Here is a 21,114-nt window from a genome sequence, read left to right on the forward strand (position 1 = left end):
CCCAATAAAAGAATAAACAACTGCAACAAAACAATTTGCAAGGACAAAAATTGGAACTGATCGAAATAATTATTTAAAACATATTAATCTGTTTGTATAAGTTTTAATTAAATTAATTTTTTTATAACAAGACCCTATCCTATGAAATAAAAATAACTTATATGATAAATTTTATTCATATCAGGCAAAAACATCTTTAAAATTCATTTTCTCTGACAGTAGTTGTCAGTTATGTCTCAAGAGTAACACAACACACTATGCACTTTTTATTCCATTTTTTTACATAGCTTCAATCAACCCACTGTCTTGTAGAAAGTTTGCTCTTAAAAAAAAATGTGTTATGATTAAGTTCCTGTCTTTTTCTTTTTCTTCAAATAAGTTACCTTTCATGCAACAATAAATTTTATAATTTTTCCAATGTCTTATATGTTTTCTTCAAAATAAATATGACCAATATATTTTTCTAGACCTAATGCTGATGATAGTGTACAGGAGCCAAACTTTGTGAAAAATGGTTTAGATCCTGAAAAAACAGTAATTCAAGTGCATTATTTAAAGGTAATTGACTAAAAAAAAGTTAAAAAAAAAAAAAAAAAGAAAATGTACTCAATTTTTAATTGTGAATTTCTAGTAAAAAAACGGCTTTTTTTTTTTTGAAAAAAGTAATATTTGAAATCAACATTCAGACAAATTTATAGTAGTTTTAATTATTATCATAAAATGTGAAAAATGTAATTGTTAAAAATTACTCCTATTAGCTTGCAATCTCTTCATGGGTTCAATAAGTACACTTGGCTGAAACTGAAACAGTTCCAACGATTTTCCTAGTTTATGTATATCTTTTGGAAAAAATAAAAACCTAATTGGCCACACAGTGGAAACTCTCGTTGGACCTTTCTAATTGTTCAAAATATAAGCAACTAAAATAAAATAAAATTTGGAGGTGTGGTGGTTGAGTGGTAAAGTGCTTGGGGTCTGGGGTTTGAATTCTGGTGAAGACTGGGATTTTTAATTTTGGGATCTTTAGGGCACCTCTAAGTCTACCCAGTTCTACTGGGTCCTTACTTTAGTTAGTTGGATGTTGTGCTGGCCACATGACACCCTCATTAACCATGGGCCGCAGAAACAAATGATATTTACATCATCTACCTTATGGTCTGAAATTTTTATTTTTAAATTTGGCTAATGCCTTTTAATTTTGAACATTGCTTCAGCAGGGAATTCCCACACTCGACTCCAATGTTTCTTTGTATTCAGTTAAGAGATGAATGAAAAAATAGATGAACTTGAGCATTTTGAACAGTTTTATGTAGAAATCATTAGCAGGACTGTTAAGAGAAGAACTTGATTGGAGAGACTCCTTACAATAACGAAGCATTACAAGAAATAAAAGGAAGAAGAGATTATAGACCACCAATGAACTTTATTAGTACATGATATTATGAATGTTGTTTGTATTTGAATCAATATTGTTATTGTTATAGTAGTTACGCTGAGGTGGTCAATTGTAGTCAAACTGAATTTCCATTTGATTGGACCAATACAAATCATCTTATCTTATCTTATAAATCTATAGACTAGTAATGAAAAAAAATTATATGATGTATTATTATTATTCATTTCCTATAATATATAATCATTGGGATTATTATTATTATTATTCTTATTATTCATTTCCTATAATATATAATCATTTATAATCCTTGATATTTTTTTCTTTGATTTTGTGTAGGGATTTTTTTTGTTGCGGCACTTGGAACAAAAAGCTGGAAGTGATCATTTTCTGTCTGCTTTAAAAATCTTTACAAACCAACAGCTGGGACATTTGTTTTCCTCTAAGGTAAGTTAAGTCAATCTGAAAGAAATATAGAAACACATACACACAAATGTGGTCGTACAGATGGCTGCCTGTGCTCTGGACTGTATTTTTGATGGTACTGGGATTGAATCCTGATGCCTCTCTCCCCAGCTGTCTTGTGGGAGGTTGTAATAATCTTCTATTTTGAAGGAACATGTAAAACAAAGATAAATATTTATAACAATTCTCCTTATGAGATTTAAATTTGTCTAATTAGCTATAAATGACAGAAGTTGAAGTCAAGGCATTGCATTTAAACTTTAAATAAAAGTCTTTTAAATATCCTGACTAAATAAACATTTCATGATAAACTTATGTTTCTAAAATTTAAGATTCAGGACAAGTAGAAAATAGTTGAAGTCAAATTAATTCATGTATGTAACCAGTTTGAAAATTATTGATTTATAAAAAGTTTTAAGAATAATGTTAAACCTGTTTCATTTGGTTTCCTCTTAGAAAGTATATTAACTTTTTTTTAAAAAAATTATCTTATCTCATCTGATCTGTCTCTTGACTTTCATTGTAGGGGTGCTGTGACAGTTCTTGTTGCCAAATCCCTCCATTTTTTTTGGTCAGCAGCTGTTCTTAGATATTGAGAGAGACTTCTCCTTTCATTCTTTTACATTATCCAGCCAGCTTTTCTTTGCCCAACCCTTTCTTCATATCCACTGTATTTTCGCGTCGCGCTGTGAAAACTGGCGCACAGGTTGCTGAGGAAAAGAGAACCACGCTGGCAGAAGAAAAATGCCAGAGAAGAAAAGCAAAGCCCACGACACTAGCTCCAGCTGGAATAACCTGCCCAGTGTGCAGCCGAATATTTAGGGCTCACATAGGTTTCACCAGCCACATGAGGATGCAAAAAAACCCAGTGCAAAGCCCTCAGCCCCCTGGCTGACAAAGTGGTCATCATCGAACCACGATGGATGAACAATATATATATATTTTGGAGGCTGACATTTGATAGTTAGTCATGTTTTACAATAGGACCGAGCCAGCTCAGCTTTTGTCTCTTCACAGAATTGAGGAGTTCATCACCTTTAGCCAGCCAGAGTTCAAACTCGATTTTCTTCTTTTTCTGGTATTGGATACCTAGTATTTGTCTTTAGCATTTATTCTCAAAGGCTTGAATTCTTTGTTCATCCTCAGTGTTCAGTGTCCAGCTTTTACCACCATATAGGAATACAGAAAAAGCTAACAAAGGATAAATGATATATTTTAATTAAAATTCTAAGACATACAAAAACCCTGTTTTAATAATATTCTTTTTTGCAAGAGATTAATTAAATGTATTCTGAATCAACTATAGTGTCTATAATAAAAGCTTTATGTTTGAATCTTTTTTTTTTTTTTTGCAGGACTTTTTACACTTTATTTTTAAACAGTGTCCAAACTTAGGGTAAGCTATTGTATGTAGTTTGAATTTATTTTATGAACTGATGATTTCAAATATCAGAATAAGAATTTGTAGGAAAATTGTAAGCTTTAAGTTGGTAAAGTAAACTGGATTATAAATGGAGTTTTGCATGATGATTAAAAAAAAGAAATTCCAGCATCAAACAAGTTATCTAGTAATTTGGGCTTTTGTAAAAAAAAAAATGTATTCTGTTTGATGTTTCTGGCATTGATATTACAGCAAAATACATAGAAAAAAAAAAGATTTTTTAAGACATTATTGATTTTTTTATTTTTATAAATAGTTTTAGTAAATTACATTTGTGTTATAGGTTATGCTAGTTTACATGGATGGCTGCCTGGTCGTGTGGTTTGCATGCTGGACTGTCGTTTGGATTTATCGATGGTCCCGGGTTCAAACCCTGCCCGCTCCCATCCCCCGTCGTCCTGCGGGAGGTTTCTGAAGGAACATCGGAAATATGTAAAACATTTTACAAAACATTTTTTCTTTACAAATTGGAATTTAGTATGTAAAAGTTAAGATTCATTTCATAGAGCAACAATAATGTCATGATAAAAACCAAGACTAGGATTAGTTAGGGAATAAAGAAAACAGTTCATAAGTTAGTGTCTTTAGAGATAAGCAAGTTTTGTTATTTGAAAAGGTTTTTGGACTTGGGTATTTAGTTGAGCGAAGACACAGACGGATTCCCTTCATTATATATTAAATTTTTATAATAATAATATCCATCAGGAAATTTGTTTTATAATTGTGTATTACAAAAAACAATACATGATTAAAACAAACATTTGTACAATAGCACACAAGATATACTTTCATACCCCAGTTTCTCTTTAACATTACATGCGAAATTTAAAACAGTAAGTTTCATATTTTTCAACAATTTAATTGCCAAAGGAGCAAGAGTTTTTGTGAATTGAATTGCTCTTGCTTGTCTCATTACATTGTTAACCTTTGCCTGTGTTTGACTATTAGTTGAAAGTTGAGTTTTTACCTTTGTTTGAACATAGCCTAATCAAGACACCCCACAGAGCTACCAACAGTTGTTAATTCATTTAGTAAAGTGGAAAATCTTGTATCTGTAGGTTTGCACAATGTTGTTAGGCCTACATGAATGGCTTTATTCTAGCTAGGTTTGTAAAGTAACAGCTTACCTTATTCTAGCTATATTTGTAAAGTAATATCTTTCCTTATTCTAGCTATATTTGTAACAACTGAGAATAGCAACATTAGCATTTGCAGCTGACATTACCAACTTTACAACTCTTTGAGAAATCTTTTTGTCAAAAAATCAACAATTTTTTTTTTTAACTTTCTACAGACTTGTTTAATGATACTTGAAATGACAGACTTTGTTGTTAGATGTTACAGTGCATTTATTTTTGTTGTATGTACTGGAACTAAAGGGGAAGGCTTGAAATGTTGAAATGCCTGCTGTCCTACATGCAAGCTGATTATACTGACTTATAAAGTGATTGTACAGAAAAACTTGCCTCATTGTTTCAGATTTTGTACTGAAGTTTTTGTGCATCTAGCCATGAGGTTTTACACATTTTTGTTGCCCCCTTAAGTCAATAAAGTTTCCAACCTCTGAACACCAAAACGATTTCATGAATTTTAAGTTGCCTTCTTCTGGTGTCTACAGTACATACTGTACACACTTTGTCATAGTAAAAAGACTGCAGGTGGGCTGGGGCTGGACGAGAGTGCCAGCCATTAAGACACAACAAGCAGAACATCAAAACCAGATAGAATTTTATTGGCAGAGACATGTTTTTTGCAAGAAATTTTGTATTAGTGGTATACTTTTGTACATATGAAGTACCAAGAATCTGAAGGTTTCTTATCTTTTTTTTTTTTTTTTTTTGGAATTATAATGAGATATGTTATCAAAAGTTTTAAAACGAAACAATGGAAACCATCAATATATCTCTGGTATAAGATATAGTTTAATCTGTGAATAAGCTTCAGAGACAATTTCCTATTGGTTTTGCATTCTCATTGTGTGTGGCTATATTGCATTAAATTCTTGTGTTCTTAAGCAGCTTATGTTGTGCAAGGTAATGGTAGACAATAGTACTATTCTGTTTCAGTTCCAGATGTATAGGAGTTCATTATTATTATCATTATTTTTTTTTACTTTAGTGATTAGGTCTTCAGACTTCAGATAACATAACAGATTTACATATTCAGAATATTGAATTTTTAAATCAATGCACTGTATCATTTTCTTGGTTGTATCCCTTGGGTTGGTGAAAAAAAAAATGTAAATTGCTGAGAAAATGTTGAAAACGTTGAATATGAAACAAATTCCTTATGAAACTAACGACATGTTTGAAATACTACATTCCATGACTCTGGGTATGCCTAGTCTACCACGAAGTAGTATAGCATCCTTTATTACTTTTCTTTTTTTTTAGTTGTTTTTTTTTTTTCATCACTCCAGCTGACTCCAGCACATTACTTCTATAGCACAAAAACACGTGGCTGCCATTTAATTATAATTCAGGTATAATATAAACAACATGAGACCCCACTATATATTTATCGAGGTCATGTTTTTAAAGGTTCTCACACTTTTTTTTTACCCTGGGACCTCATTATATTGTCTAAATTTGCCCACTGACCCTTAGGCTACATAAATGCATAGTACATTAATTACAAATGTAGAAAATAAATATCGCTGAAGGGGAGTGTTTATTGAATTAAATTTTGTATAAAATAAAAAAAAATGATTTGGATAAACTTGATGAGTTTTTATGAGTGTATTTACATTGTGTTTGGCTCAGTGTTTGTAAATAACAGCCACAAATATCATAGAACATGAATTTCAAGTCGGTTTCTTTTATTTGTCGACGTTCATAACTGCACTGAATCCACGTTCTACTGAACAAGAAGACGAGAAAAGAATCAACAATTTCTGTGCAATGACCCTCTGATATCAAATTGGAAACTGTTTTGAAAACAGAATTTGTGGTCTCCTTGTTCAAACATTGGTTTTAAGTTCCTCGATTTTTTTTTTTAATTTTTTTAAATATTTCAACAAGCTGCTCCATTTATTAAAATGAATTCATCTGTGATTTGGATCTGAGTTTTTCTAAGCGCAAAAAGGCTCATTTTCTAGTCAGAAATATCCAAGTGAAGAATGTCTTCAAATTGTTGGTTTAGGTGGTTATGGAATAGAATAGTTCGTAGGTCCTAATTACTTATTGTATAGTAGTGAGGGGCAAGTTGGTTAGTCAAATTATCCGATCGAATAAAACTTGCTTTTAGTAAAGAAATTATTTTAATTGTATACGATTTTCAGCTTTCTTTGAACCCCCCTACGGTCGTCTCGCGGACCCCGGGAGTCCGCGGACCACAGTTTGAGAACCTCTGTTCTAGATTGTACGCCCAGGATTTGAAAACAAAACTATCCCAGATATTTTCTCTGTTGCTTACTTATTTTCATGTACACTTACAATTCATCGATTAGAAAACATTTTTTAAAACCAATTTAGTGTCCAAGAAACATGAAGAAAGAGTGCTCCATTATCTTTGTTGTTGTTTTTTTGTCATTATCGACAATGTTTCGGATTTACATTGAACTCGACCCTTGACATACCAAGATTGTTTTTTTTTAATTTCTTTGTTGTTTTTTTTTTGTTTTTGTTTTGCATTAAAATGAGACAAAATTAAAAAAAAACCCACATCATTTTTAAACGAAACAATTTGTCTATAAAGCTTGACAGAATATTATAGTCTTTATGAGTAAGTAGTTGGCATGTCACCGACTTATCTATTAACCATCATACGTCAGACCAACTGGACACAGTTCAAGCTTTTTGAACTGTTATCTTGTCTGTTTGTAAAATGTTTCACGTTTCGGATGTTCCTTCAGAGTTGAAGAGAATGGAATCAGTGGTGTAAGCTAGGGTGGGGGAGGAGGGAGGAGAATTTGACAATCCCCCGTGCCCCCACTTGAGGGGAGCCCCCAAATGAGTGTTTTTTACATTAAATATTACGCAATATGCAGGTCCCCCAAAGAGGTCAACCCCCTCCGGGCCCCCAAATGATGGCAAATTCCTAGCTACGCCCCTGAATGGAATCCTAGCCCAAGCCTCCCACAAGACGACTGGGGATAGCAGCGGGCAGGGTATCGAGACGACCGAACGACAGTCCACTATCCGTCGTCTTGATTTTAAAATGATTTATCCTGTTTCTATATTGAACATTGTGAAACAAGATTTAAACGTCTTAGTGTCAACTACTGTATTGTGGGAGAAACTAAAAAGGAAAAAAAGAAGGTGGTGGTGGAAACAAACTGTTTTGTCTTTTTGACATTTATAAAAAAAAAATCATTTGGTATTTGGCAAATGAATGAGCTTAATGTTTGTGACCTTTATATGTTCTCGTCAATTCACTAGCTACACGTGATCTTCTGAATGGCTGCACATTTGGTCTGAAAACTAAGTCTGCACTTTATATGAATACTCAAAACACATTTTTTTTAAAGTATAAAGGCTATCGTGCTAATTAGTTGGCCTCCTTCAGTCGTAGAACGACTATGGTTCATCCCGAACCTTTTTTCATGTGACTGTGGAGCCCTATTTTGGAGGGACACTCCCGTCCACTTATATCGCAGGTTAAGGGGCCTTCCACTTTGGTAGTAGAGGATTCGGCCATTTTCCGTATGGCACGCTTTTCTTCCAGATCTGAGGCCCATGTTTTTTCACTGTCCATAGCTTTCTTGGTCACCGTCTCTTTCCATCTAGTGCGGTCTAGGGCTATGCCTTCCCAGTGCTAATTGGCCACAGTGTATTATGAATTTGTGTATTGTAACATGCAAAGAACGTCTGCCCCACAGGCCGCCTACAAACTGGCGCTCCCTATATTATCTCGTTCTTAACGGTCACTGTTTTGTTTTCTAATTGGCTCACAATCAATAGTTTTCTATCCTAGAATATATCATGCTATATTACTATTAGAGTAGTTCAAAATGCAGTTAATCACAGCCAATTTTGTTTTTACCTCCGGCTAAGCTTAACGGTTGAGATTATATCACTTCAATTATACTACCCCCCCCCTCCTCCTCCCTCTTTCTCTTAACGCTTTACGGCCTGGCTTAAAAAAAAAAAAGAAGCAAAACGAACAAAAGCAAAACGCCAAAGATTCATTAGTCTCCCAGCATTGCTTGGCGTGAATGGACTCTACGGTATTAACAATAAGACTTGTGGGAAACAGAAGTATTCGATACTACTTTCCCTGGCTCCAGTCACGTGATGCTGTAGAGATTTATGGGACAGAATAATACAGGATTGAGTTTGTATTTTCATTAACTAATCCAACTATAAGCCTCCAATGACTTATTATTTTCTATAGTGTACTGTAGTATAGACATTTGTGAATACATTACTTTTTTCTATAGAAGTTAATATTTGTGTCAGAGGCGTAAACGGAGTTTATTACATCCGAGGCGGACCTTCATCCGCTTAATCCTGTAGATCATCACAATACGGGAGAATATATGATTACCTTTCTTTTATTAGCCGAAGCACAAACATCTTTTAAAAAGGTAAATCGAAACAGCCCGCAATGGAAGAATGGAGCGTAGAGATAGTGAATGAAACAAAACAAACAACAGAACGATATTGAAAATAAGAGGACACAACTAGGACGAAGAACTGAAGATTCTCCGAGGTTGGTCTCATTGCAGAGAGTGAGAACCTCTTCTAGATAAGCCACCAGTTGTAGAACACGAATCAAACCCCCCTCCCCAAGAAAAAAAAGTAATTAGCAATTAATTTTGTTTATATAAAAAGGGAAATCAATCTGACAGTATTGTAATATATATATATATATATATATATATATATATATATATATATATATATATTGTTACGATCTCTCTTCCTAATCTGGCCTTCTGTAAACACTGCTAAACACAACACAATAACACATCAACAACTAAAAATGTCACTCTGTACATCACCGTACAAAACTCTACTGTCTCTCTTTCTGGACTTGTACATCAACACATGAGGACTCGACCAGGACCGACTTCATAGCCAGACTAACAGTCCCGGTCTCGACGCTCTCCGGTCTTGAACTGCGCTTTCCTACACACTGTCACTCGTACACGCAGGCTTTCGATCACATGACCATAACATTGGTCATATTTGCGTGTAATCGTGTAATTGTAATACTGTCCCTTGTCCATGGCCCCGCTGACCTGAGTGATTCACGTGTGTGTCAGCTGAGCCTATAGTTAACCCTTTTGCGCCGCCAATAGGGTCGTAACACTGCCCCCTTCTCAGATTTGTCCGTCCCGGACAAAATCTATCACACGACATGGGCAGTCGAGGTGAATCGATGCAGGAGGAGGTCTATCGGTGGGGGCGACAATGGGCTTATATTGCCATCTCGATGGAGCCATCTGCGTTGTATTCTGCGTATGTCTCTTTCTCCTACTCCAGTTGACCTTCACCTGGTTGCACTGACGTCGTGGTTGCATCGCCATGCACTTTGGACTCAGCAGACGTCGTCTTCTTTGGTCGCTCACTACTGAGAGCAGCCACTTAACACATGGGGAGGGATGTGTCAGGACAGGGGTCACCAAGATCGTTGGCCTATCAGGTTGTTTCATAGGGCTTTCAAGAGATGGGTTTTGGGAATGGGTATCAGGTCCACAGGAAGGGAAATAGTGGCACACATCATCTTCAGGCTTATCCGGAGGGCAAACTAGTGGAGCAAGTTGGCAGCACTCCACTTGCGAAGGACCCTCATCTTCAGCATCAGGCTCCAGTTCACTTACTTGACCATCATCAGGGCTTCTCACTATGGTATCGTCAGCAGGACAAACGTCTGTTGGGTGCAGACCTTGCCGATGGGTTCCTTGGAGTTGGTGTTCTCCCTGCAAAGCTCGACACACAAAGTTCTTGCCAAACATCTGGGTGCAGCCATCAGGATTCGAGTTCCTCTCATCAGCACTGACAGATTGACAGATGTCTTTAATGTCCTCAGCCAAAGGCTTGAGGTAAGACACGACGTTGTCTTGTTCTATCTGGCTGCTGGAGGCACTCACATCATATATGTCTGTAGCAAAAGCGTTGGTTGAACTACTGGTCTCGGTCTCTTCTCTGGTTTCTTCATCTGTCTCTTTCTGCGAGTCACCCTTGATCACATTCTGAAAGCCAGCCAACATCTGTTTTTGAAATGTGATCAAGAGCTCTACCACATCAGGTTCGAGTTCAAAGAGGAACGTGTTCGGATCTTCCTCTTCATCCACTAGGGCTTGCCGGAGACGTTCTTTAAGAGTTTCGTTGTTCCTTTCGTAGTACTTCAGTCCTCGCCATTTCAGCTCTTTTTTCAGTTCTTTCAGATTCAGTTCATCTAGCAGTTTTACAGAAGCCATAGGAAATCCCACTTCTGACACCAGTGTTACGATCTCTCTTCCTAATCAGGCCTTCTGTAAACACTGCTAAACACAACACAATAACACATCAACAACTAAAAATGTCCCTCTGTACATCACCGTACAAAACTCTACTGTCTCTCTTTCTGGACTTGTACATCAACACATGAGGACTCGACCAGGACCGACTTCATAGCCAGACTAACAGTCCCGGTCTCGACGCTCTCCGGTCTTGAACTGCGCTTTCCTACACACTGTCACTCGTACACGCAGGCTTTCGATCACATGACCATAACATTGGTCATATTTGCGTGTAATCGTGTAATTGTAATACTGTCCCTTGTCCATGGCCCCGCTGACCTGAGTGATTCACGTGTGTGTCAGCTGAGCCTATAGTTAACCCTTTTGCGCCGCCAATAGGGTCGTAACACTGCCCCCTTCTCAGATTTGTCCGTCCCGGAGTGCGTGCGTGCGTGCGTGCGTGCGTGCGTGCGTGCGTGTGCGTGTGTGTGTGTGTGCGCGCGCGCGCGCGCGCGTTCTTTTCCTAATATAAGTTTTGTTTTTCTTTTTATTCCATCTTCTGCTTGTTTGATTGTGTTGAATAGAAAGACTGGATTGACCGTTGACCAAGTTTGTAAAGATTGGCTGGACAGTTCAGGTTTGCCTCAGGTAAATGACAACTTTTACACATTCTCATTACCACCCTAACGAAATGTTAGCTAGAGGGTGTGGGGCGGTTGGTGGCTTCAGGTGTCTCTTCTGTCTACAGACAGCAAAGCCAAACACATTTGAGACAGGTTTTTGTGTAACTAGTATAGTCACTTTCCCCCTTTCAGACCTTGCGATCTATAGGGCAGATGATGGAAAGGTCATCTGTTTCTATGGCCGACGGTTAACGAGGGTGTCATGTGACCAGCAACAAAGACCAACCGCTTACTTTCAACAACTAATGTCAAGCGAACTCAGTGGCGTCCTTAAAATCCCGAAATTAAAATTCCTGCCTTCACCGAGATTCGAACTCGGGAATCCCTCAGTTCAGAGGCCCAGCGCTCTACCATTCGGCCACCACGCACTCCCCCTTATGTAACTTGTGACGTACATTTTTGCAACTCTTATGTAACCAAAAAAGTCGCACTTTCTTACATCCGGTGTCGTGTTTGCTAAGGACAGACTCTTCACTTTTTAACATCCGGTGTCCTGTTTGCTTGGGACAGACTCTTCTAACATCCGGTGTCATGTTTGCTAGATACAGACTCTTCACTTTCTAACATCCGGTGTCGTGTTTGCTAAGGACAGACTCTTCACTTTTTAACATCCGGTGTCCTGTTTGCTTGGGACAGACTCTTCTAACATCCGGTGTCATGTTTGCTAGATACAGACTCTTCACTTTCTAACACCCGGTGTTGTGTTTGTCAGATACAGATTTTTTTTTTACCTTCACGCATTTCGTTTTTTATTTGTTCTAAACATCATAACCAAAACTATGCTTCGGTTTAGACAGAGATTTGGACAGAGATTATATAGTTATTAATTCAGATCTTTATTTTAGAGGATCGAAACACAGCCTTTGCATAAAATCCATTCTTTTTAGTCTTTCGTTGAAATATATTCATTTTAAATGTCCTCTGTGAAGTAAACATATCCAGAAAGATTCATCGGCGTACGCACCGAAAGACATTTTCCTCACCAGATTTGAATGCAACCTTAACCGTTTGAGTGTACAACTTTGTATTGCACAAACAACAGAGTTGAACATAGTCTTTCCTTTAATGTATGACAGATAGGCCTACTATCTGCGTACAACACTGGTTAAAAGTGTATGAACTTTTTATAATATAAGCTTTTTATGCTGAATAGAAACTAGCAGCTAATAGAGTTATTACACTTGAAACGAGACTTTTAAGACCAAAATGTTTTAATTTTTATTTTCTTTCTCATCAGTCTCGTTGAAATGTTTATTATTTTTTTGAAGGAACTGGACACAATGAGCTCCGAGCTCTGCTCTCCTTACATTCAAGACATCTATGATCAGGTATCTATGCATAGAATGTACATCTGATTGTTTTCTTGTAAAGATTCGTATTCTTTTTGTACTTAGAGCTATTTCCCCTTGTGTACATGACATGTTCTGTATTTGTACTCGTAGATATTTGTTGTACATATAACTGTGTCCGTGGCTGTGTTTTATAAGTACTAATAAAAGTCTTGAAAACTTTTAAAGTTATTATCAAGTCTTCTTTTCCACCGTCTACACCCGCTTCATGGGTTCGTCGTAGATTCGTCGCATTGGGCAATACACGGAGAAACGAATTAAGGGATATTCATAATGAATGCTTTGTGAAGTTTCTACTCCTCTCCTTTAGTCTGTTGAACCGTGGGGGCACCACATAAGATCTGATGACCGTCTTTCTCCATTCCTCCCTGTCTTTTGGGTTGAATAGAATTTCTTTCTTTCATTCTTTTATCTTGTCTTCCCACCTCTGTTCTTTGTCTGCTTCTTCTTCTTTTTCCTGGTACTGTTACCTGTAGGAAGGTATTTGCAAGCCCTGAGGACCTTGTGATATGGCCATTAAGTTTGTTTGCATTTTTTGACAGTGGATAGCAGGTCATCGGGGAGTCCAATAGCCGTATAAATACAACTTCTGATCTTTGTGTGTTGCGGTCTTTGTATAACCTCGGATCTTTCTGAAGTTTAATATTTAGAAAAGGCTGTTGAGATTATAAGCGTATAGAAGTCCAAACACTTTCCCCATTGATCTGAAGACAGACAGCATGCTTCATTACATTCAAGAACATTAAGGCCTGTCTGTTCAAACTTTTAAAGACTAGTTTCTTATTTTAACTCTCCTGTTTGTGTTTATGTTATCACAGGGCCTTGAGACTACATTATGTTTTGTTAACTCTTTCTCCCCGTAATTATTTACCACATTCTGGTGGAATCAACGCTGGTATCGTCAGTTAGGAGAGAAAGAGTTAACATCGCTTTATATATGAAATTATTATTATTATTATTATATCGAGTCCATGTGAAAAGCCAACCTTGAGTGACTGACTTGCCCCATCTAACACACGAAATGTATTCCATTGTGTAGATGAATTAGGACTATCTCTGTGATTGTCAATGTCTTCATGGATTTATTTGACCTTGCAGAAAATAAAGACACGCGAGTCCTCCCCCACCCTTTTTTTTACTTTCGGCACCTTTCTGTTGTTTGTTTTCCTTATGCGCAGGAATACATTGTGGTTTAAACCAGCGTCAAGTGCAGGAATACAATGTGGTTTAAACCAGCGTCAAGTGCAGGAATACAATGTGGTTTAAACCAGCGTCAAGTGCAGTAATACAATGTGGTTTAAACCAGCGTCAACTGCAGGAATACAATGTAGTTTAAACCAGCGTCAACTACAGGAATACAATCTGGTTTAAACCAGCGTCAACTACAGGAATACATTGTGGTTTAAACCAGCGTCAAGTGCAGGAATACAATGTGGTTTAAACCAGCGTCAAGTGCAGGAATACATTGTGGTTTAAACCAGTGTCAACTGCAGGAATACAATGTGGTTTAAACCAGCGTCAACTGCAGGAATACAATGTAGTTTAAACCAGCGTCAACTACAGGAATACAATGTGGTTTAAACCAGCGTCAACTACAGGAATACAATGTGGTTTAAACCAGCGTCAAGTGCAGGAATACAATGTGGTTTAAACCAGCGTCAACTGCAGCAATACAATGTGGTTTAAACCAGCGTCAACTGCAGGAATACAATGTGGTTTAAGCCTGCGCACTTGTCCGAACACCACAAACCTTCGCGGAACTTGACACGCTAGACGCGGCTAGAGCGATGCACTAAAGTCATGGGCTTATATTTATTTCAGTTTTGGCAGCTGTCCTTGGCATATGTGCTTGTCTGCACTAGCGGGGAAAAAAAAGGGGTGTGTGAATAATTTATCTTGCGAAAAAAAAAGAGTGAGTGAGAGAAAGAGTGTGTGTGTGTGTGTGAGAGAGAGAGAGAGAGAGAAGGAAGGTGTAGAGGTAATTCATTCAGAGCTTATAATTTGTATACCTATAGATTTGAGAGTACATTGAAAATAAAAGTCTATTAACTATAACCAAGTAAAATACTAATTAGAAGAAACTGTGATACAACACAAACTATGTGTCTGTGGCTGTGCTGATAGTTTAAACAAATCTGAAGAAGAGAACCAAACGCTACACTATATCTTCATCATAATCAAAACAAGTTTCAATTGTTAACGTAGGCAAAACAAGTTTCCATTGTTAACGTAGGCAAAACAAGTTTCAATTTCTCCTCCTTTAGATAAGCTTTTTTTTTTTTTTTTAAAGATTTGTTTTTTTTAAATTTTGCTAGTTAATTCTTTGCTTATTTTGAAAAGAGGAGAGACGATTTTGTTTTTTTAATTTCTGTCCGCCTCTCGTTCGATTCACATTAGATCAAATAAAATATCGTGTCTATTTTATTCAAATTATAATTCGAATTGTTTATTTTGCGAAAACTAAAAAAAAAATATATCATATTTACTTCGCCCACGTTGTTTGCTTATAAGCGCGACTCTTTAAACATTTTTTAAAAGATGTTTCTTAGCAATAGAAATCAGCGTGTATCTATCAAATGGCTTTGAGTTACAATAATATGAAACCAGAGTGTTGGTCGAGATAGCATAATGAAGGGAACTCGACACCCTCACAGCGAGTCCTGGACGCTGCCCTCGCCACCTCCTCAATTAGCAGGCATGTCCTTCTGTCACTGTATCCGACAGACTGTTCAGAAGCTATGATCTGTAGAGTTCCTTCATTTATTTACGCTCCACTTTCACGGGCAATGGCTAGAGGGAGGGCATCTTTGGGGAAATAATCGTCAAGTTTGGTAAACAGTTGGCAACGAAGTGGTCGTTAAAAGTGCTGTTCGAAACAAATCGATAGTTTACATCACGAGCTGATGAGACTAAAGCACAGACCTATATACCGGTAGATTGTATGTAGACTGGACGCGCCGATCTCTAAACTCTACACAAAATGTTGAAGTTTTGTAAAGTAGTTATAAGAAGTAAAGTTTTTTTTTGTTGCCAAAACTAACCTATATGATGTTCATCCCCTAACTCTAAAAGTCGTTTTGTCTTTATATTGTGAGACTGATAGTCTTTCCGTACGTGTGAGATAGAAAATTAGATGCAGATATTTTAAAATACAAGTAAAAAGGACCCATCAAAACATGAATGCCGGCCTCAACATTACGCAATGTCTTAAAAGTTTGTAATCAATACGTACGCAAGCCCCTCCTGCCAGATTTTTGTCTTATTATTTTTTAAAATAATAAAGAAAAAAAATTCTTCTTCGCTAAAAAAAGAAAAAAACAACAACAACAAAACAGAAACCTGTCTTTCAGGGCTGCATACATTTGTCAAAGATGTAATAGACTGTTTCACATTTCACTGATCTTAAGAATCTGTCACTTCACTAATTAATTTTTAAGTGACTATGTGTAGTAGTTATCGACTCAAGACTGTAGAGTACGTTAGAAATGTTTTAATGTATGTTAACATTTTATTTCTTTCGGGCACATTCTGGTTTATGTCCATGACGTCTGCTGTGTGTGGGCAACGAAAGCTGGGTGGAAACTCAATAGTACCATTATAAAACTCAATACAGAAATCAGCTTTCAAAAGCACTTCTATTGTATATAGTATTGTTCACTTTCTGGGTTGTCTGGGTTTTATTTCAAAATCAATATTGCCACTTTTGGTCTGTTTATACATCTGTCTCTAGTTAATGAACACATCATCTGACTTGACCGCGCGACAACCTGAATGCTGCCACTTTTCAAAAGTAAAACGTTTTTTTTCAAACTGGATTTAAGAGAGTTGACAACCACTTCCGGAAATTAGATTAAAAAAAATAAAAGCCACTTCTTCTTATTCATGAACTCGTAAATTCACGTGTACAACTATAGCATCAATAATTTCATTGTAAAGGTATCGCATTCTGTGGTCCTCTGCTTCTACGCTGTATGTGTATGTTCATCAACAATATAGGCTTGTACTGTTGAAAACCTGCATTAGAATTGTTTTTAAGAGCTTGTACTGTTGAAAACCTGCATTAGAATTGTTTTTAAGAGCTTGTACTGTTGAAAACCTGCATTAGAATTGTTTTTAAGAGCTTGTACTGTTGAAAACCTGCATTAGAATTGTTTTTAAGACCTTGTACTGTTGAAAGCCTGCATTAGAATTGTTTTTAAGACCTTGTACTGTTGAAAGCCTGCATTAGAATTGTTTTTAAGACCTTGTACTGTTGAAAACCTGCATTAGAATTGTTTTTAAGAGCTTGTACTGTTGAAAACCTGCATTAGAATTGTTTTTAAGAGCTTGTACTGTTGAAAGCCTGCATTAGAATTGTTTTTAAGAGCTTGTACTGTTGAAAACCTGCATTAGAATTGTTTTTAAGAGCTTGTACTGTTGAAAACCTGCATTAGAATTGTTTTTAAGAGCTTGTACTGTTGAAAACCTGCATTAGAATTGTTTTTAAGAGCTTGTACTGTTGAAAACCTGCATTAGAATTGTTTTTAAGACCTTGTACTGTTGAAAGCCTGCATTAGAATTGTTTTTAAGACCTTGTACTGTTGAAAGCCTGCATTAGAATTGTTTTTAAGACCTTGTACTGTTGAAAACCTGCATTAGAATTGTTTTTAAGAGCTTGTACTGTTGAAAACCTGCATTAGAATTGTTTTTAAGAGCTTGTACTGTTGAAAGCCTGCATTAGAATTGTTTTTAAGAGCTTGTACTGTTGAAAACCTGCATTAGAATTGTTTTTAAGAGCTTGTACTGTTGAAAACCTGCATTAGAATTGTTTTTAAGAGCTTGTACTGTTGAAAACCTGCATTAGAATTGTTTTTAAGAGCTTGTACTGTTGAAAACCTGCATTAGAATTGTTTTTAAGAGCTTGTACTGTTGAAAACCTGCATTAGAATTGTTTTTAAGAGCTTGTACTGTTGAAAACCTGCATTAGAATTGTTTTTAAGAGCTTGTACTGTTGAAAACCTGCATTAGAATTGTTTTTAAGAGCTTGTACTGTTGAAAACCTGCATTAGAATTGTTTTTAAGAGCTTGTACTGTTGAAAACCTGCATTAGAATTGTTTTTAAGAGCTTGTACTGTTGAAAACCTGCATTAGAATTGTTTTTAAGAGCTTGTACTGTTGAAAACCTGCATTAGAATTGTTTCTAAGAGCTTGTAGTGGTGAAAACGCGTCATTAAAAATGTTTCTAAGAGCTTGGATTGCAAAAATAGTTTCTTTTGTTTTGTAGATGGTGCAGGACGCTCTTTTGTCCAGCCTCACGAATGTCTCAGTTTGTATCCCTATCTTTTACTGCTCTGTCTGAGCCCTGCGATGTTCTAGCCGTGCCAAGTAGTTCTCTGTCCTTATACTTTGTCTATTCCTGCTAAATGTTCATAAGATTAGATTAGTTGGTCCAAAATAGATAATTGTGCAAAGTTTCAACTTGATCCGAGAATGGGAAGTGGGGGAAATAACGTGTACAAAATATGTACCAGACCAGAGATTGAGTTGGTATAAGCTTGGAAAAAACCGATTTCACCATATTCTATTGACGGTTACAAACATGCTCCATGGAGGAAGATAGGATTGTCGTTACTGATATTTTGTAACTCATAGTCTCTCATATCCACACTTGCAATTTTCTTATGACTTTTTGTTAATCCAAAGTTAAGCCAAGTAATTGATGTTAACATTTACAGCTATAATTAGGTAATTAATGGGATTTTTGTCTCACTTAAAAAAAAAATAAAAACGAAAGTGCTTTTGTTATCGAGTTTCTCTCCCTTCTGTTCCGAGGTGCCAAAATTATTGTAGACTCATTTTACCTGTCTTGCTTAGGAAACAAACAAATCTACGAGCTGGTTTGTATAAACACGAACTACCTTTGTTATTTTGTGTTATTTCTTTTCCAGGTTGCTTCCATCAAGTTAAGCAAATCACTGAACCGATCTGTTGGTAAAAAGTCAAAGCTGTCCCACAACATACTATCATTGCAGGTAAATACATTTTTCTTCTTCTTCGTTCTCATTGTTATGTTGGAGTGTTTAGATGACTAGACCAATACATGAGATGAACTGCGCAGTGGTTTCCAAATCAGGGAGCTCTCCATAAAATTTTCTTTCCATTGGGGGTGATTTGGGGCCAATGTCTTATACGGGCCTCTTGGTAAAGAGAGCAGTTTTGGAGGACGTGGTCGACATTCTCTGATGACACTCCACATGGGCAGATTTCACTGGTTCCAATTCTGAGCTTCCGGTACATGTGTTGTCGCATTTATTGTGTCTGGTCCTGAGTCGAAAGATTAGACGTTGGTCTTGTCGGGATAGCTTATAGTAAGTGTCATCTTTCTTGTGATTTGGATGAGAGCTCGTCCATTTCTCATTTATTTTATTTACAATTATTTTCTTAAAGTCTTCTGGATAGAGTGCAGAGTTTATTTGTGAGTTAGTTCTCCCACTCTTGTCGAGTGTGTCAGCCTTCTCATTTCCATCTAGTTGTATATGAGCTGGTAGTAAATACATTGACTTGTGTCCAATTATGTGCCCTTATCAGCCTCTGTTCCATTTAACGAGAAGACTTATGTGTCGATGCCATCCCATTTGCAAAAGATTCCGCTCCCTTTGGTGTGAAGTTACGTTTCAGTTCTCTCAAATAACAATATGTAACTGTATATAAGCTGCACCCATGTTTTATGAGTCAATGAAAGTTAGTTGTTTTTAGAGGCCCCTGAAATTGGAATAGACGCTATTAGTTTTGTGTGGTCTGTCTGTCCGTCCATCTGTCCCGTTTAGATCTCGTAAACTAGAAAAGATTTTGAAAATCCGACATCATGATATTTTAGACCTTTCAAAGTTCTGATGCAACGGCTACTTTTCTCTTTTCTGAAAGTGAAAAATGTAATTTTTAAAATCAACTATGCAGGCAGTAGTTTTCATAAAAATACATCATTTTTACAACTATTCACTATTAATAGTAACTAACACGAGAGGCTATTTAGTAAGGGAGATGACAATTTAAAATATTTTTTACACATTTATGTAAACGGTTTTAGATTTTTGTCAAAACAATATTTTTTTCACAAATGTATTGCTAAGTTAAGTAAGTTCTTTCATGTATTTAAAGAGAAAAAATCTATTTAATAAGCATATAAGTGGAACATAATTTAAAACAACAATTAATAAGTAGTTTTTCATATTATCGCGTGCCCTGCACAGCAATAGAACACATATAGGACACATAACTAAAGGAATTTAAAGAAATGCAACTTTTCCCTTTAGGCTTTGAATAAGAGATTGGCCCTTTACAAAACAATCACATCAATTAGAAAATCATTATATGACACCACCTTCACTTTCACCTATCCCTTGGACTGTTCGGGCACCACACAAGATTTGTCAACCTTCTTTCTCCATCATTTCTCTATCATTCGCCTTTGATAGAATTTCATTCAAATATTCTCACTGGAAATATTGAAACCCGCCTTTTTATCTGCCTGGGTGGATCACTTCGGGGGCCGATTGTGAGTTTGTGTTCCCACACCAACTGTCTTTGTAACCTTGTTTTTATTTTACTTCTTTGAATGAGGTTGGCATTGTTTATGTCCTTCCGATAAATAATGTTAGTATTGCTTATTTATTTCAAGTAGTGCCAATTAGTGTTTGTTTTTTTTTAATTGCTTTTATATAGCGCAATTTTCATGCTTATAGCAGGCTCGTTTCACTGCGCTCATATTCAATTACTTTTGTGAACCAATGGGGGAGGGGTATATGGGAGAAGATTCCCGTGCTGCCACTAGGCGCTCAGTAGACATAACTTAGCTCGAATCGGGATTTGATCTTGAGCCTGCCCTCCTTTGTTTTTACCACTCAGCCACTCATTCCATTATTCTTTGTGTTCTACATCCCCGTCCTCGATGCACGCCAACATGATGTCAGTCTTGTGCATTTATTTAAATGGGATATTTTTTAGACAGATTTAGATGTAGATCTATGATGGACTTCAATATCCACAATGTATTAAGCGTGTCTCCTGAAACAAACGGCCCAGACACAGATATGGCTAATAAGACATTCATGTCAAAAGATTTTTTTTTTTTTACATTCTGAGCCAACAAAATGTGATCTTCTCCCCCCTCCCCCCACAGGATGTTGCTCAGTCTCCGGTCTTTCTTTTGTTCTCGATTCCCCCCCCCCCCCTTTCCATTTCTTGCAGTCTCAACCTCCATGTCCAACAGAATGCACTACAACTGTACGGGGTTGTCTTCCTTATGAATTCAAGTCCCAGATTTTGAAAATAGCATTTCTTCATTTCTCCGACTTCAGTTTTTTTTTTTGTTTGTTTCTATTTGGCACCAAATTCTGAGAATAAAGATAAAAGGCGAA

General features: G+C 36.5%; 1 protein-coding gene across 7 annotated transcripts in view; it reads left to right on the forward strand.

The window, feature by feature from the left end:
* The window catches only part of LOC106064144 (aminopeptidase O-like), a 45,114-nt gene that overhangs the window by 7,043 nt on the left and 16,957 nt on the right, over nt 1–21,114 (forward strand). For all 7 annotated transcript variants that reach the window (XM_056029498.1, XM_056029494.1, XM_056029500.1 and 4 more), the window contains 6 exons: nt 468–558; nt 1,733–1,840; nt 3,214–3,254; nt 11,271–11,334; nt 12,638–12,697; nt 18,646–18,729. In XM_056029498.1, the coding sequence (XP_055885473.1) occupies nt 468–558; nt 1,733–1,840; nt 3,214–3,254; nt 11,271–11,334; nt 12,638–12,697; nt 18,646–18,729 (448 nt within the window). The remainder of the gene's footprint in view (nt 1–467; nt 559–1,732; nt 1,841–3,213; nt 3,255–11,270; nt 11,335–12,637; nt 12,698–18,645; nt 18,730–21,114) is intronic.

Source organism: Biomphalaria glabrata, chromosome 5 (assembly GCF_947242115.1).
Source record: "Biomphalaria glabrata chromosome 5, xgBioGlab47.1, whole genome shotgun sequence".
NCBI lineage: Eukaryota > Metazoa > Mollusca > Gastropoda > Planorbidae > Biomphalaria > Biomphalaria glabrata.